Source organism: Nicotiana tabacum, chromosome 6 (assembly GCF_000715075.1).
Source record: "Nicotiana tabacum cultivar K326 chromosome 6, ASM71507v2, whole genome shotgun sequence".
In the NCBI taxonomy this organism is placed as follows: Eukaryota; Viridiplantae; Streptophyta; class Magnoliopsida; order Solanales; family Solanaceae; genus Nicotiana; species Nicotiana tabacum.
The window spans coordinates 35,440,354-35,454,898 of NC_134085.1; the positions used below are offsets into that span (position 1 = coordinate 35,440,354).

The 14,545-nt window shown below is 35.5% G+C and overlaps 3 protein-coding genes across 3 annotated transcripts; 2 read left to right on the forward strand and 1 right to left on the reverse strand.

Moving 5' to 3' along the window:
- The first annotated feature begins 908 nt into the window (after positions 1-908).
- On the forward strand, positions 909-3,167 carry LOC107777778 (photosynthetic NDH subunit of subcomplex B 2, chloroplastic-like). Its single transcript, XM_016597909.2, has 3 exons — positions 909-1,504; positions 2,308-2,748; positions 2,843-3,167. The coding sequence occupies exons 1-3, from the start codon at positions 1,082-1,084 to the stop codon at positions 3,035-3,037; spliced, it is 1,059 nt and encodes a 352-aa protein (XP_016453395.1). The 5' UTR covers positions 909-1,081; the 3' UTR covers positions 3,038-3,167.
- Positions 3,168-3,459: 292 nt separating this feature from the next.
- On the forward strand, positions 3,460-5,177 carry LOC107777780 (protein NDH-DEPENDENT CYCLIC ELECTRON FLOW 5). The gene is made up of 3 exons (XM_016597912.2): positions 3,460-4,088; positions 4,161-4,619; positions 4,699-5,177. The coding sequence occupies exons 1-3, from the start codon at positions 3,582-3,584 to the stop codon at positions 4,891-4,893; spliced, it is 1,161 nt and encodes a 386-aa protein (XP_016453398.2). The 5' UTR covers positions 3,460-3,581; the 3' UTR covers positions 4,894-5,177.
- Positions 5,178-5,225: 48 nt separating this feature from the next.
- LOC107777779 (protein SINE1) lies at positions 5,226-9,200 on the reverse strand. The gene is made up of 3 exons (XM_016597911.2): positions 8,891-9,200; positions 6,879-8,172; positions 5,226-5,890 (listed from the first exon to the last, which is right to left on the reverse strand). The coding sequence occupies exons 2-3, from the start codon at positions 8,163-8,165 to the stop codon at positions 5,408-5,410; spliced, it is 1,770 nt and encodes a 589-aa protein (XP_016453397.1). The 5' UTR covers positions 8,166-8,172; positions 8,891-9,200; the 3' UTR covers positions 5,226-5,407.
- Between the last annotated feature and the right edge of the window lie 5,345 nt (positions 9,201-14,545).

Consider the following 14,545-nt stretch of genomic DNA (forward strand, 5'->3'; position numbering starts at 1 on the left):
ATCTGTGACAGTTGCTCCAGTGTGTCATTTCTATACTAAATTTTGGTTAAGAAAACCACTTGAAACTTCAAAATCAGTGAACCATTTGGTTAGAAAACATTTGAAGTTAATTGAGTTATAATTACCGTATTACTAATATTTTGTCAGCGGTGTTGATTTAAAGATGATTGGATATGGTCTAACGCCTTATTGGTCCAATGTACTAATGATCAGTCATCTTAACTATCCGAAATCAATTACTATGTTTACTGAAATTTTGTAAACATAACTATTTATGATGGTAGCCATTGTCATACTAGCAAGACATGACAGTTATATCCAAACACTTGTACAAGAAAACGAAAAAAGAAAGGTGTAAAAATGACAGTACCACTTGACCTTAAGTTAAAGGAAGTCAATAGTATAACTTTTCAATTAGCGAGATTAATTGTATTTACGACTAGTAGATGTGCTATTAATTCATGGGTAAAGTTGCATAGTTGGGACCTAGTTACATCGTTTCTTCAATTTTCTTTTAACTTTTTGGTGAAATTTCAACCATGTACTTTAGTGATACAAGATGGAGAGGCAACCAATAGCGACCTTCAAATTATGGTTCTACGCATTGAACTTTCCCTAGGAAAAAGAGAAATAGAAAATACCTCCAATTCACATTCCTATGTTCAGCTTATGCAGTGTACAAAGCTTTGTCAAACAGCGTTACACAAAAATTAAACCAGGGAATACATTTTACTTGGTGGAAACTCTTTGGTTATTTGCAATATGATCTATTTTAGGTGAATCTATAAAGGTACAATTTTTGGAAAGTCTTGGTCATTGAAAGTATTGTACTAGTATATTTTTTTAATAAATAGGTGGAATGAACAATTTGTTAATAAAGCGTATGGAAAAAAACAAGGGTAGGAAAATGTCTTATTTGGGCTTAGTGGTCACTGTACCAGAATGTGCCAAAGTAAGTTTTTGGAGAAAGAAAGGAGGAGGTGGAGATAGGCCTTAGCCACTATGCACTCACTGCTCTCTGTGTTTGTGGAAGCTAAGCTCCCATAAACTCTCTCTTTGTTTCTCTTGTTGGTGGTTAAGAATGGCTGGAGCTCTTTTATCTCTTTCTTTACCTAAGCTCAATGTAACTAAAGCTTCAACTGCAGCCAACACCACAACTACAGAAAGTCTTGAACAGAAATTCGGTCGTAAAGGCATAAAATTTAGTGAGTCTGAAGGGACAGTTGAGCTGAGTGTTAGAAATGGAAGCTCAGTGAAGCTACAGATACCCAATGCCCATATAACTTCTTACAAGCCTAAAGTTTATTGGAAAGATGATGGTTTTGAGGAAGTCCTTTACACCCTTCCTCCTCCTCCTTCCTCTTTTTCTTCTAATTCTAGAGGTGGCATTGCTCTGGTAATCAATGAAATCTTGGAGCCTAATAAATTGTCAACAACAACAGCCAAAGCTTCTTCTGAGTGGACTGTCACAGATGTTGATTCTGACTCTATTGATGCTCTCCAGGTCAGTTACTACTCAGTTTTCACTACTGTTTCAACCAATTGTTTCTTGACTGAATGATCATTGCAATATATGTTGGTAGGATAAGCACCATGATATCAATTTAACTTTCTTGAATTTGGAAAAGGCAAACCAAATCTTGCCATTAGCTATGAGAATATGTTGTGTTCAGAAAGTAGCTTTCCCTTTCACAAAGAAATACTATCTTTCTTGTTTAAATGCTATTTTTCTTAATTTCTCAAAAAGGGGATGTTGTATAGAAGCCCCAGTCCGAAGGTGCGAGAGGTTAGCGTCAGTGGGTATCAGGAGGGGTAGAGGTAGGCCTAAGAAGTCTTGGGGCGAGGTTATTAGGCGTGACATTCCCCGCTAGAGTTGACTGAGGACATGGCTCTAGATAAGAGGGTGTGGAGGTCAAGGATTAGGGTAGAAGGCTAGTAGGTAGTCGAGCGTATCACTTTGTCTTTCCCAGTTCGCTGGCATTAATGCTAGTATGATATCCTTTTATTCATAGATTGCTATTATTACCTAGCGTTCAACTGCTTTCTTGGCTTCAGCATTTTTATCTTATTGTTATTCCTTCTTGATATCTTGTTGTCATTACTTATGTCATCGGTTCTCCAGCCGAGCGTCTATCGAAAATAGCCTTTCTGTCCTTCTAGGATAGAGGTAAGGCTGCATACATCCCACCCTCCCCAGACCCCACTTGTGGGAAAATACTGGGCTTCTTCTTGTTGTTGTTGTTGTTGTTCTCAAAAAGGGGATGCATCTGTATAACTGTGACAGACACTATGTACTAAAAATTTCAGGTTGAATTGAGCTGCAGCAGAGGGAGTCTCGATATTAACTATGTGGTGTCACTCTATCCACTGAGCATGGCAACAGCAGTTATAGTGAAGAACAATGGCCGCAAACCTGTCAAGTTAACGAGTGCTATACTAAGCCATTTGAAGTCTAAGACAAGAGGGGGTACAGGAATACAAGGACTCCGCAGCTGCACTTATTGCGCACATCCTCCTTTGTCTTCTCCCTTTGAAATTTTATCTCCAGGGGAAGCTATGAAAACTGAGGAGCCTGGTTTATTCTCGTTTGGTTGGGAGCCAGAATTGAAGCCGGGAATATGGTCTGCTCAAGATGTTCCCATCACTGTATTGAAGCACAAGCTCAGTAGACTTTACAGTGTTCCACCAGAAGAAAGAGCAAAGGAATTTTATAATTCAATACCTTCAAAATATGAAACAATTGATCAGGTATATCACATTCAAAACAAAAGACTAGTGGATTATCATGCTTGCTGTTTCTACTATTAATGGCGCGCTTTATAACATTTTTGTTTTTTCCCAGGGCCGTGAGCTCTTCTTCAGGATAATACGTATGGGGTTTGAAGATATTTACCTATCAAGTCCGGGTTCATTTTCGGACAAGTATGGGAAGGAATACTTTATCTGCACGGGCCCTGCTTCAATGTTGGTTCCTCTTGTTGTGAATCCTGGTGAAGAGTGGAGAGGAGCACAAGTAATTGAGCATGATAATTTATAGTTTGAAACTGGAGTACATATTTTCTTTTTACAAGCTTTATGTACCTCTTGATTTCTTTATCAAGAAACTCCAATATTATGCAAATATCAAATGTACTTAGTTGAATATAATTGAAAATTCCCTTTTTGTATCCTCCTCCTAAAGCCTAACTGTTGTTATCAATATTATGCAATATCAAATGTTCGTTTCCTTGCTTTTAACAGTTAAATCCTTCCAAGCAAATGATCGTTAACAAGCAGAAAATGGGTGAGCTAGAGATACATTCTTTAAACTGCAGCAATTAGAAAGATAAGCTTAGACATGTTAATAGAATCGCAATTTACATCCATAAATAAATCCTATCCTGAAAAGAGAAAAATGAAAGAACAAAGTTAGGACCACCACCCAAAATATCATATAAAAAAGGGAGCATAATCCACACTCTTTCAAATGTTCAACCTTAGCCAACCAAAAGTTATTGTGAAATATCATATCATGGAACAAGGATAATAAAACTCAGTCGTCTTCAAAAACACCTCACCCCATTCTTTCTTCTTCTTCTGGCATGGCTACCATTAACACTTGTCTCCTCTCTCCAAATATAATCTCAGCTTCTCCAATTTCTAGATCAGTGAGCAAATCCATATTTCCTCCACATCTCTGCAGTCCCCTCCAGTACACTAGCTTAACAAGAAATATTCAATTGCCAGGGGTAGCTTCCATCTCATACCCACCCATCGACACGGAATACTTGGAAAGTGAGTTCAGTGGACATGGAGTTACCTTCACAAGAGTTAATGACAGCTGTGTTGTCCGCATGGCATTGGAGAACGGAAGTATAGCTAACTTGATGCTTCCAAGTGGTTTGATCACATCATACAAAGCTCAAATGTGGCATGGAGGCACATTGGAGTTGTTGCATACCACTGTCTCACAAGGACAGAATGGTTCACCAGTCATTGAAGGAGGAGTTTCACTAGCCTGCATTTGCGACAACGATCATGGTCTTTCATGGTCTCCAAGTTCTTGGGTTCTTCATCAAGTTAAAGGAGATCCTCAAGAATCTATTCAGGTACCTTTGGATCCTACTATTAGATTAGCTCTCTCTTTCATTTGTGGTTACACGTCCGAGTTGGAATTGCAGGTGGAATTGATTTGTACAAGTTCAGATGGAAAGATTGAAGCTAAGTATATGGTTACTTTGCAACAAGATGTTTTAACTTCAGAGATTAAAGTCTTTAATTTAGGTAAGTCACGGCTCCGAATGATGGGTTCAGTTCTTAGCCATCTTACAGTAAGCACACCAGAAGCCAGTTATGCAGTCGGATTGGAAGGTTCAGATTTCTTCAACAAGCCTCCATTTTTGGCTAACTTCAGCATCCTTCCTCCTGGCTTTGGGAAGAAAAAGAATCAGGTTTCTAAAAGATTTTGGGATCCTAAATCAATTGGGGGAATATTCTCCAGCTGGAGTACAAATGAGACAATTGCAAGAGAAACAGAACAAGAGTTGGAGGGTGAAGAAACTGACAACTACAAGCATTTGACTGAGGAAATGAGCAAAATTTATCAAAGTGCACCCAGGAACTTCACACTCATTGATCGGGTAAAGTGTCTTTCTTTATGGGCATTAAGCGATATAGCTGCTAATTTATTCTTGACATTTGATAATTACTCATCAACAGGGAAGAAGAAACTCAGTGGTAGTAGGACGGGACGGGTTCAAAGAAGTGTACATGCTGAGTCCTGGCTCCAGTCATGAAAGTTATGGAAGATATTCATATATATGTGTTGGGCAAGCCGCTTTGCTTCGACCAATAATCATAGAATCACAGAGTGAATGGAGAGGTAAACAAAGTTTGCATAACCCAAATATGTGAATTTCTGAACCAGCAGATGAACTCATTTTCACACAGAATGGAGCTCTCATTAGTGACTAAACAAATCAACAGATGGAAGACAACACCATCACAAGACAAACCACCTAAACCAAGCAGATACAATTGGTTTGAAATACCATTTGATTGTTAGAAGGAGAGCTCTGTTCTCCTGTTGCCCGTGTTTTCCCTCCTCGTTATCTTGGCTACAACTTGCAGATATAATTTCATTCATCAATTTACTCAACAAGCTATAGAAATCAAATTTTATTGGAAAATTAAACAGATTTGAAGAATCATGCCTATTGACAACTGCATGATGAAATGACAATATCTTTCTCCAAAAACAAACCTTCAATTAGTTTCATATTAGCGTCTGAATAATCAATTCGGATGATGGGATACTAGTTCTGTAACAAAGTACATTAATCCTAAATGAGAAAATTAAGATACTGAAGGTCCTATCTAGCACCCACTGTCTAAGAGTGGGATGTATTACAAAAGACCAACTACATATCTAGGTGGGAACCAGATTGTAGCTTTGGTCTTTATCCCCTATCCACAACAAAAGTATGAAGGCTGCCAAAAGTACAACTAAGATACCAAAAAACAATATGCGAGTAGAAGTATAGCCTTTATAGTGAATTACACCTTGCGATTCTGTTCCATTTCGGGCAACGTCGTCTGAAGATACTTGCAAATCTCCATCAGCTTGAGCATTATCTGTTGAAGATACCGATTCTGAGTTTAGATGGCATTGTTTATCATCATTAGATAATGTCCCATCTCTATCCTCGCATCTTTTACGATTGAAGAGGCCATTTTCTTCGGACCTTGCTGGACTGCGTTCACATCTGCACAAGGAAGGGCTCCTAAACCTTCTGGTTTTCCTCTCAGAAAAGTCTGAGTTCACATCATTGGCATCCTGAAGGAGATGAATAAGTTTTCTTGGCGTCGCAAAGATCTTCACACTTTCGACATTAACATGAGAACGTGACCTCTGAAGCACAAAACAAGCAATGTGAACAATACCATCATATCTTCAACTTCATATCTTGATATTTACTGATAACACGCCAAAGTAGGGTCTCAATTTCAAATAATGCATTTCATAGTAAGCTCAAAGAAATCCAATGCTTCTTTGGAACAATCACAGTATCATTTAATTTTGTCAAACAAACTGTCATCTGAACTATCAATAATGCATTATGAACTTGGTCGTTTATTCTTTTCAGTTGTTTTATATTTCCTATCAGAACTATACCAAGTTTCAACTTACTACTCCCTCCAGCTCATATAATGTGAGACAATTGACTGAGCAAAGAGTTGAGAAGTTCAATTTGAATTGTGTATCTTTTTAATATTCATGGGATAAAATGTTAAAAATTGTACAATTGACAAGTTGTTTGATACAAAATCATCACATCACAGTTTAAATTTGGTCTATTAAATGAATTTCAAAATTTTGAATTATGAAAGTTCATAAAATAATATTATTAGTGGAATAATGACAAAAATTAGATTATAATTGTTGCAACTCTATCTCCTTGATAAATTTCCAACCAAAGTTATCCATCAGAAATGTAGCATATGACTAATGCAGAACTATTCCCTGAGTCAAAACGCCACACTTGTTCTGAAAAAAAAAAGTACAGAAAGCAAAAACAGTTGACATCTTCTAGAATATTTTACAACCTCCATTTGGTTCTTTGCACAGACCATAGAAATCATGTATCAAAAATTTTACTTCTAAGATTGCTCTTTAATTAGTTTTGTCGCACATGCACTAGAGGGAACCCATCTATTCTGTGTATTCCTTTAATGTGCTCTACATCTCAAATAACTGAATTGTTATTTTCTCTACTTTATAAATGCACAAGGTACTTTTTAACTCCAAAGTGCTCCCCGCTATTTTCAGAAATTATTTGCTGGTTAGAAATAACACTATATAAACTAGGCAAAGAACGGTAGTCAATAACATGTTTTACCTGAGGACTGGGAGTAGCACTTCTGACAAAACCATTTCGAGCAGATCCTGGCAAAAATCCAGCAAACACAGCAGTGTTATCTCCAAAATCGTTATGAACCTCAGAGTGTGTGACGCCATTTCCATGGGTGAATTCTGAGAAGATGCCATCCTTTAGAGACACATCTACACCACCATTTCCACTCCTTCTCCAAAGTTTTCGGTTCACACTCCTTCTATCATTACCCTGATTTATTGAAAGAGGGGAGTCCATGAATGGTTCATAGTCAACAAATGAGTTAACTGTGTGTGATTCTGGTGATGCAGTTAAAGGTGATTGGTCACCGGAGCTCCATATAATGTTCCCTCTACTGTCAAAGTTGGATCCAGTCGTTGAATCCACATCTCTCTCAAATTTTGGAACCTTCTCAGAGCATATTTTCTTTGCAGTCTGTAATGCTTCAAATGCAGCCCCTCTAACATAAAGCATCTTATCAGATTGACATTTTTCCATCTCCTCAATAACCATTCTAACCTCAGATTGTATGCTTCTTTGATCCAAATGCTTCATCAAAGAGTTGACCATATGAATGGCAGACAATCTTTTTTGAGAAACTCCTTCGCCGCTGCTACTATTTATAATTTGTAATCCAGACTGTATCAACAATCTTGCATAAGCTTCCATGATTAAGCTATTATGTTTGGCTAAAGAAGTGACTAGAGCCATATGAGAATTGGTTTGAGTATGCTTCTCCAAAGCACCGGCAACTCTTTGACAAACCTCATGAACCATCTCATTTGAAGCAACACGCCAATTATCAGAATCCACAAGAGCCTTTAGGCAGAGAGCAGCTCCAGAAGATAAACTCTCCTGACTCCCGAGAAGACAATCTGAAAGGGGCTTAGAGAGGGAGTGTATAATGTATCTCTTCTTTTCCTCTGGTGTAGTTGGGTCCATACCATACCTCGCAATGGCTGGAACAACTTTTGAACAAGCTTGGTGAAGAGCAAAAGAACCAGCACTGGATGTAAGGGTCTTGATAATAGTGCTCATGATGTTATCAATTTGAGGAACAATTTTCGGCCCATGTACACGGGCAAGTACCTCATAGAGTGAAATTGTGTATTCACCGGATGAAGCATTGGATTCTTTAGTTTCAGAAACCTGAGCAAGAAAGAGAGGGATTGCCTTGGAATCTAGCTCTTTCACATATGACTTCAATGCTTTCATTGCACATTTTCTACTCTCAGCATCCTTATCCAAATTCTCCAGTTGTCTTCTAAGTATTGGGCTAAGACTTCTTCCCATCTCTTACCTGCATCCAAGAAACCAAGAGAACCATGCTAAATATTTAGTGGGCGTTTGGACATAAGAATCGTAAAAACCCAAAAAAAAAGTGAAAAAAAATTTCAAGTAAAAATGGTATTAGAAAGTTAGAGTTGTGTTTGGACATGAATACAAGTTTGGGTTGCTTTTGAATTTTTGTGAGTCATTTGAAGTGAAAATTTTGATAAACTCAAAAAACAACCTTTTGGAGTTTTTCAAATTTTCGAAAAATTATGAAATTCATCTTCAAGTGAAAATCAAAGATTTCATGGCCAAACGCTGATTTAAAAAAAAAAAGTAAAAAAATTTGTAGGCCAAACGGCCCCTTAGACTGCTCTAAAGAAAAACAAAGATAGACATTTTTTTTCATTCTGTTATAGATTTTTATTATCTTCAAATTATTCACCGGCTATACTGAACTTAATCCACCAAATCTTATAGATTTGGACAAACTGAAAGCTTCTGCTTAAAACCCCAATAAAATCATTTTCTAAGCAGAAAAAAAAAACAAGCGCCCCAATTTGATACCAAGATTTCCAAGTAACATACGGGTCTATCCAAATTAAATCTTTTCTATAACAAAACACATAAAACAGAAACACAAACTTGGGTCATCTTGCTCTTAGAGTTAAAAGGAGACTTATAAAAATCAAATATTCATTCAAGAACTCAAAATAGCCAAATGGGTGACCCAAAAAGAAGCATACCTTCTCTTCAGTCAAAGATGAGTCCTTTCAGATTCTTACTGCAGCAACAAGAAGTGGCACATAAAATCTCTAACTTTTCTTCTAAAGCAGGAACACTAAGGAATTCTTGTAATGGGAAATAAATCAGAAGGAAATCTTCAATACATCTCAGTGTTAATATACGAAGAAATGACAAGTGTGAACAGAGAATTGCACACACGTTAAGTAATTGTAATTGTAATTGTAATTGTAATTGTAATTAAAGAGAAAAAAATACTAAGGCAATACTACTACTATACTCAAATATATTGCCTTAATTTGGATTTGCTCCGCGTTTTTGGTGGTGCGCTGTCTGAATTAGTTCACCTATCCAAATATATTTTGAGGGGTACCCTTAAATTTTGAATTTTTTACCTTAATTCCCCCGCTGCCCTTCACCCCGCCAGCTGTATTTGAGTTTTCAATTTTCAATCAATGTTTCTTTGACGAAATTACCCCTCCAAAATAATTATTGTGATATAAGTGGGCGTTTGGACATAAGAATTGTAAAATTCCAAAAAAAAAAAATATTCAAGTGAAAATGGTATTTGAAAATTAGAGTTGTGTTTGGACATGAATATAATTTTGGGTTATTTTTTAAGTTTTGTGAGTGATTTGAGTGAAAATTTTGAAGAATAGCTTTTTGAAGTTTTTCAAATTTTCGAAAAATTGCAAAATTAATCTTCAAGTGAAAATTAAAAATTTTATGGTCAAATACTAATTTCGAAATAAGTGAAAAATTTTGGAAAAAAAAGTGAAAAAATTCTTATATCCAAACGGGCTCTAAGAATGAATGGTGGTTTTAGATTTTCAACATTTTAGACATTTCATTCAATACTAGAGCCGAGGTCCTTTTATGTTGCGCGACCATTAGGGCACCTAACTAGAACGAGATTATCAACGTCCGAAATGATGTTCTCATAAGCACTTAGTAAAACTTCTTAGGAAATGTACAAAAAAATTCAACAATGACAATGTTTTGTGCCTAAAAAGGTCCAAGGCTAAGCGTTTGGTTAGTGTTATGCCAATGGTGTTAAGAGTACGTGGGAGGTAGTAGGAAAGGGTGTTAGGGCATCTCCAAGGGTGCACTATTTTTTGCACCAAATCTAAATTTGGTGTAAAATTTAGTATTTTTTTGCTCCAATAGAACACTAAATCTTGCACCATTATAGTGCATGGATAATGTTGCACCAAATTTGGTGCAACACTATTCATCAACACCAAATTTAATTTATTATTATTTTATTCTTCTTTTAATTTTTTGGACTTTTAATTTATCATATATTGTGTATATAATTAATTTTTATATTAAGATCTTTATAATTTTAATTTTATATCCTATTTTTTGATATATTAATTTTTGTATATATTATATTTATATAAAATTATAAGTTAATTTTATTAATGTTATAATTTTATAAAAAGATATAACCATTATTTAAAAATGAAAAATGCAAATGTAAGATATCTAATGTTGCTAAAATTGAAAAGTGAAAACTAAAATTTAAAAACAAAATTAATAATACATAAAATAAAAATACATTATAATTAAAGTATATCAAGGGAGGATACATTAAAAAAACATAAAACATAAGTTTAGTTTTTGTAATAAATGATTTATCCTTTAAAATAATTTTGTAATAAATGATTATATAAGTGGTGAATGTGAATTATATATGATGAATATGGAAAAAAGAAAAAAGATAGAATTTATTTGAAGGAAATAAAAAATAAAATTTAAATAGAAGATAATAATATAATATAGAAGAGAGAAGAAATATTCTTTTTTGGTACAAAAAATGGTGTAATGGTTGGAGTAAATTTGGTGTTACACCATTTTGGTGTAAAATTTGGTGTTAGGGTTGGAGATGGTCTTAAAGACCTATACAACTAGGACAAGATATCATTTCTAGTGAAGAAACCCGGGGCTAGATTGATATTGTCAACATTGATTAGTTCCCTGGGTTAATTTCACTGATGGTCACTCAACTATGTTTCAATTTCATTAAAGTTACTAAACTATTTTTTGTCACTTAAAAGTTATTTTGACTCAAACTCATACCATAAATATGACATGGCATAAAATTTAATGAGAAAAATTCAAAAATAAATGCCACATAAGCTTAAATGGACCATACCCACTTTAGATCCATTTCTCCCTTAATGTGATTTGACTCATAACCCAAATGGGTTTCAATAGGGGGGAAAAACACCCCTAATAAAATTAGGTCTGTGATTTTTTTGTGGGGTTTTTATCGTACAAATACAATATTTCTTTTGTATAAACAATTGCAATAGGTTGTCTGTAATTGCATGTTCATTGTGAAAATAGACTTTTATTAGCATTGTTATTATTATTGTATGCTTATGATACATTAATATGTTATGTAAGATGAATACAATACTATTTAATTTCACTAGAAAATTATAAATATGTTATGTGAATTGGATACAGTAGTATTTTAACTTCAGTAAAGTTATAAAACGACTCGGATGTGGCATACAAACAAGATAAGAATTTTTTTAGTATAGAATAATTATAAATGGGCACAATGTAATAGAAAAGGCAAGAATTTTGTAGTATAGGATAATCATTTTAAACTAATGTAAAATTTAATAATTTTTTTAATTGAAAGCATTTGAGTTATGTGTCAAATCACATTAAGAAAGAAATGGATCTAAAGTGGGTATGGCCCATTTAAGCTTATGTGACATTTATGTTTGGATTTTTCTCATTAAATTTTATGCCATGTCATATTTATGGTAGAGGTTTGAGCCAAAATGACTTTTAAGTGACAATGTGAAAGTTTAGTTACTTTTAAATGACAAAAAATAGTTGAGTGACTTTAGTGAAATTGAAATATAATTGAGTGACCATCAGTGAAATTAACCCTTAGCTCCTTTATAAGTGTTACTAGGGTCTGTCTTAAGGCATTGGCTCTTTAAAAAAAAAAGGATTTCCTATCGTTGCATGGGTTATTGAATGGGACTTGCTTATTCCTTATTCATATCCGATTTCTCTCTCTTTCTTTTTGATACTTGGTTAGCAAGGTCAGGGCCTTTCTCACTGGGCGGTCTAATCCTTATTATTCTATGTCAATGTGACCTTTACCTTTGGATAAGACCTAAAAAAACAGAAAGAGAAAAAAAAAGTATCTTCGTTGCAACTATGTAATACCGTTCGTGCCCCTCACCAGAGAGTCACTGAACTCGCTTTCAAGAAGAGTCTTTCCAGGGCAGGCAAAGCCCGAAGGCAGCTATCCAATAGGAAGGGCGGAATGAGGAGAGGGCCCGACAATCATACCACGACGGTCAAAAAAGTGTGTTCCCTTTAGATAAGATGCACCGTACATAAAGAACTTTAGAATTTTACTTGATTGTAATGAGTTACAATTTTACTTCATTATTTGTAAAAAGTGTATCTTTCTTGTCAAGTTCATATATATAAGTGTTACAATGAAGACTGGAAATACAAAAAGAAGCCAAGTATTTGTCGAGTCATATCAACAACCAAACGTAAGGGAAGACTTTGAGAAAGGGTAATGTAGTATTTTTGGAGTAGGACTTGAAAAGTAATGATAGAGAGCTCAAGTGCTTTTGTTTCCCGCGCCTTGAGGAGTGAAATATTGAAATAGATCTTGTCTTCTCCTCTTTGGACCAAAAGCTTTGGCAGATAACAAAACAAAAAGGCTAATGACAATAGCAGGGAAGGGGCCCTCACTCCACTCTTTAAAAGTCTTTCTTCTTCTTCTTCCTCTTCTTTTTCACCTTTATAATATCAAGAACGATAAATTACAACAATTTTCTGAGTGCTGACCATTTTGGTTTTCGTTAAAAAAAAGCATTCTTATTTAATACTGTAACATCATATTGCATACTTATAAATTTTACTTATTGCAGGAGCCTATTTTTTATGGATTTATTACATATATGCCACGATCCAAATTTTGATCATGAAATTGTGAGGCGTCTAACCTCTGTTTGCTATGCAAGCCAACATTAGTACAATAACCAAAGCAGTATAATAATAAAAGAAGCATTTATAAATATAAAAATGTGAAATAGCATAAAAGAATAATAAGTGTACAACCAACATTGTCTAAGACTATCCCTAGAAATTGGTGTCATGAGTACATGAGCTACTAGAATACTACATATAAAGTCTAAAATAAAATATAAAGATGTCCGATACAAGATTAACAACAGAGAAGATATGAAGGGGACTTCAGGGACTGCGATCGCCAAACAACACTACCTTAAGTCTCCTAGAAGAAGAAGGTCCGAGCAATCACCTCTGAACGTCGTTGGGACCAACACCAACACCGGCAGAGGCGGATCTAGGATTTAAACCATATGGGTTCAACTTTTAAAAAATTTAGCATTGAACCCATTATATTTTAAAGTTATGGGTTCATCTTTACTATTTTTGTAATTTTAATGAATTTTTACATATAAATTTTTACTCCATATCGAAAGTTATGGGTTCAATTGAACCCACCGAGTATATGCCACATCCGCCCCTGAACACCGGAATCTGCACAAAAAGTGCAAAAATACAATATGAGTACAACCGATCCCATTTACTTAGTAAGTATTGAGCCTAACCTCGACGAAGTAGTGATGAGACTATGACAAGACACCCACTATAAATCGGTACGAGTAATAAGCAGAAAAAATAATAACAAAATAGAGAAACGAACAACGACATGATAACCGAAATAAGAAATAAATGACAAAGGGCCCAGAATATCATCACCTTACAGTCTTACAGCACAACACGTGTCACGACCCAACTCCCACCGCAGGGATCTTGATGGCACCTAGTCTCTAAGACTAAGTAATTCTATCACATAATGATGAGCCCACTTTTGCGGAGTATTGACCACACCTGTGGTCCTTCCCCAGCCCACTCACATCCGCATCTGCGATGCCACTTTCGCACATGTGCGTCCGTTTATGCGGATAAGCGACCACACCTGCGGTCACAACTTGCCAACACAACTCTCACTTTTGTGGCTCGAAAGCCTCTTCTACGGTGTCGCACCTGTGGCCCAAAGTGTGCAGGTGTGATTGCACTAGACTTAGCAATGGTTCAGCAATCAACCAAGTCCAAATGGTTCCGGATTCCATCCAAATCACACCCGGGGACTCAGAGTCACCCTCTTTACTATTTCTACTATTTATGTATTTCAACAGTATTGTACACTTTGAAACTTGACATGTATTCCTCTTAGAGCTTATGACTCAGTTTTTTCGGATTTTAGGAAGTTGATAATTGTATCCACACATGCAGTATTATCGTATTTCATAGCTTTCATTAATTTGAAGTTGTTATACCCTGTACCTTGAAGTCTCCAGCACAAGCACGCCTCTCTAGTGATATGCCCGATTAGAAGTACTTGGATGTGCACAAAAATGTACATAAGCGTAGTATGAGTATACTACAATCGGTACCTAATAAGTATCAAGACTAACCTCGGTGAAATAGTGACGAGGTTCAAGTCGTGTGATATTCACTAATCAAATAACTTGGGCAATATATCAAAAGAAAATTTATAGCAGAATATTTAACAGAAACAACATCAACAACCTCAGAACATGTGATAACAACTCAAACAAGTAAAAGTTCAGCTTGAC

Excerpts from the sequence above, each read along its gene's own strand:
- LOC107777778 (XM_016597909.2), top strand. The coding sequence starts at position 1,082 with ATGGCTGGAGCTCTTTTATCTCTTTCTTTACCTAAGCTCAATGTAACT. Across the intron at positions 1,505-2,307 it reads ACTCTATTGATGCTCTCCAG|GTTGAATTGAGCTGCAGCAG; the intron begins GTCAGTTACTAC and ends TAAAAATTTCAG. Across the intron at positions 2,749-2,842 it reads AATATGAAACAATTGATCAG|GGCCGTGAGCTCTTCTTCAG; the intron begins GTATATCACATT and ends GTTTTTTCCCAG.
- LOC107777780 (XM_016597912.2), top strand. The coding sequence starts at position 3,582 with ATGGCTACCATTAACACTTGTCTCCTCTCTCCAAATATAATCTCAGCT. Across the intron at positions 4,089-4,160 it reads ATCCTCAAGAATCTATTCAG|GTGGAATTGATTTGTACAAG; the intron begins GTACCTTTGGAT and ends TTGGAATTGCAG. Across the intron at positions 4,620-4,698 it reads ACTTCACACTCATTGATCGG|GGAAGAAGAAACTCAGTGGT; the intron begins GTAAAGTGTCTT and ends ACTCATCAACAG.
- LOC107777779 (XM_016597911.2), bottom strand. The coding sequence starts at position 8,165 with ATGGGAAGAAGTCTTAGCCCAATACTTAGAAGACAACTGGAGAATTTG. Across the intron at positions 5,891-6,878 it reads GTGCTACTCCCAGTCCTCAG|AGGTCACGTTCTCATGTTAA; the intron begins GTAAAACATGTT and ends TTTGTGCTTCAG.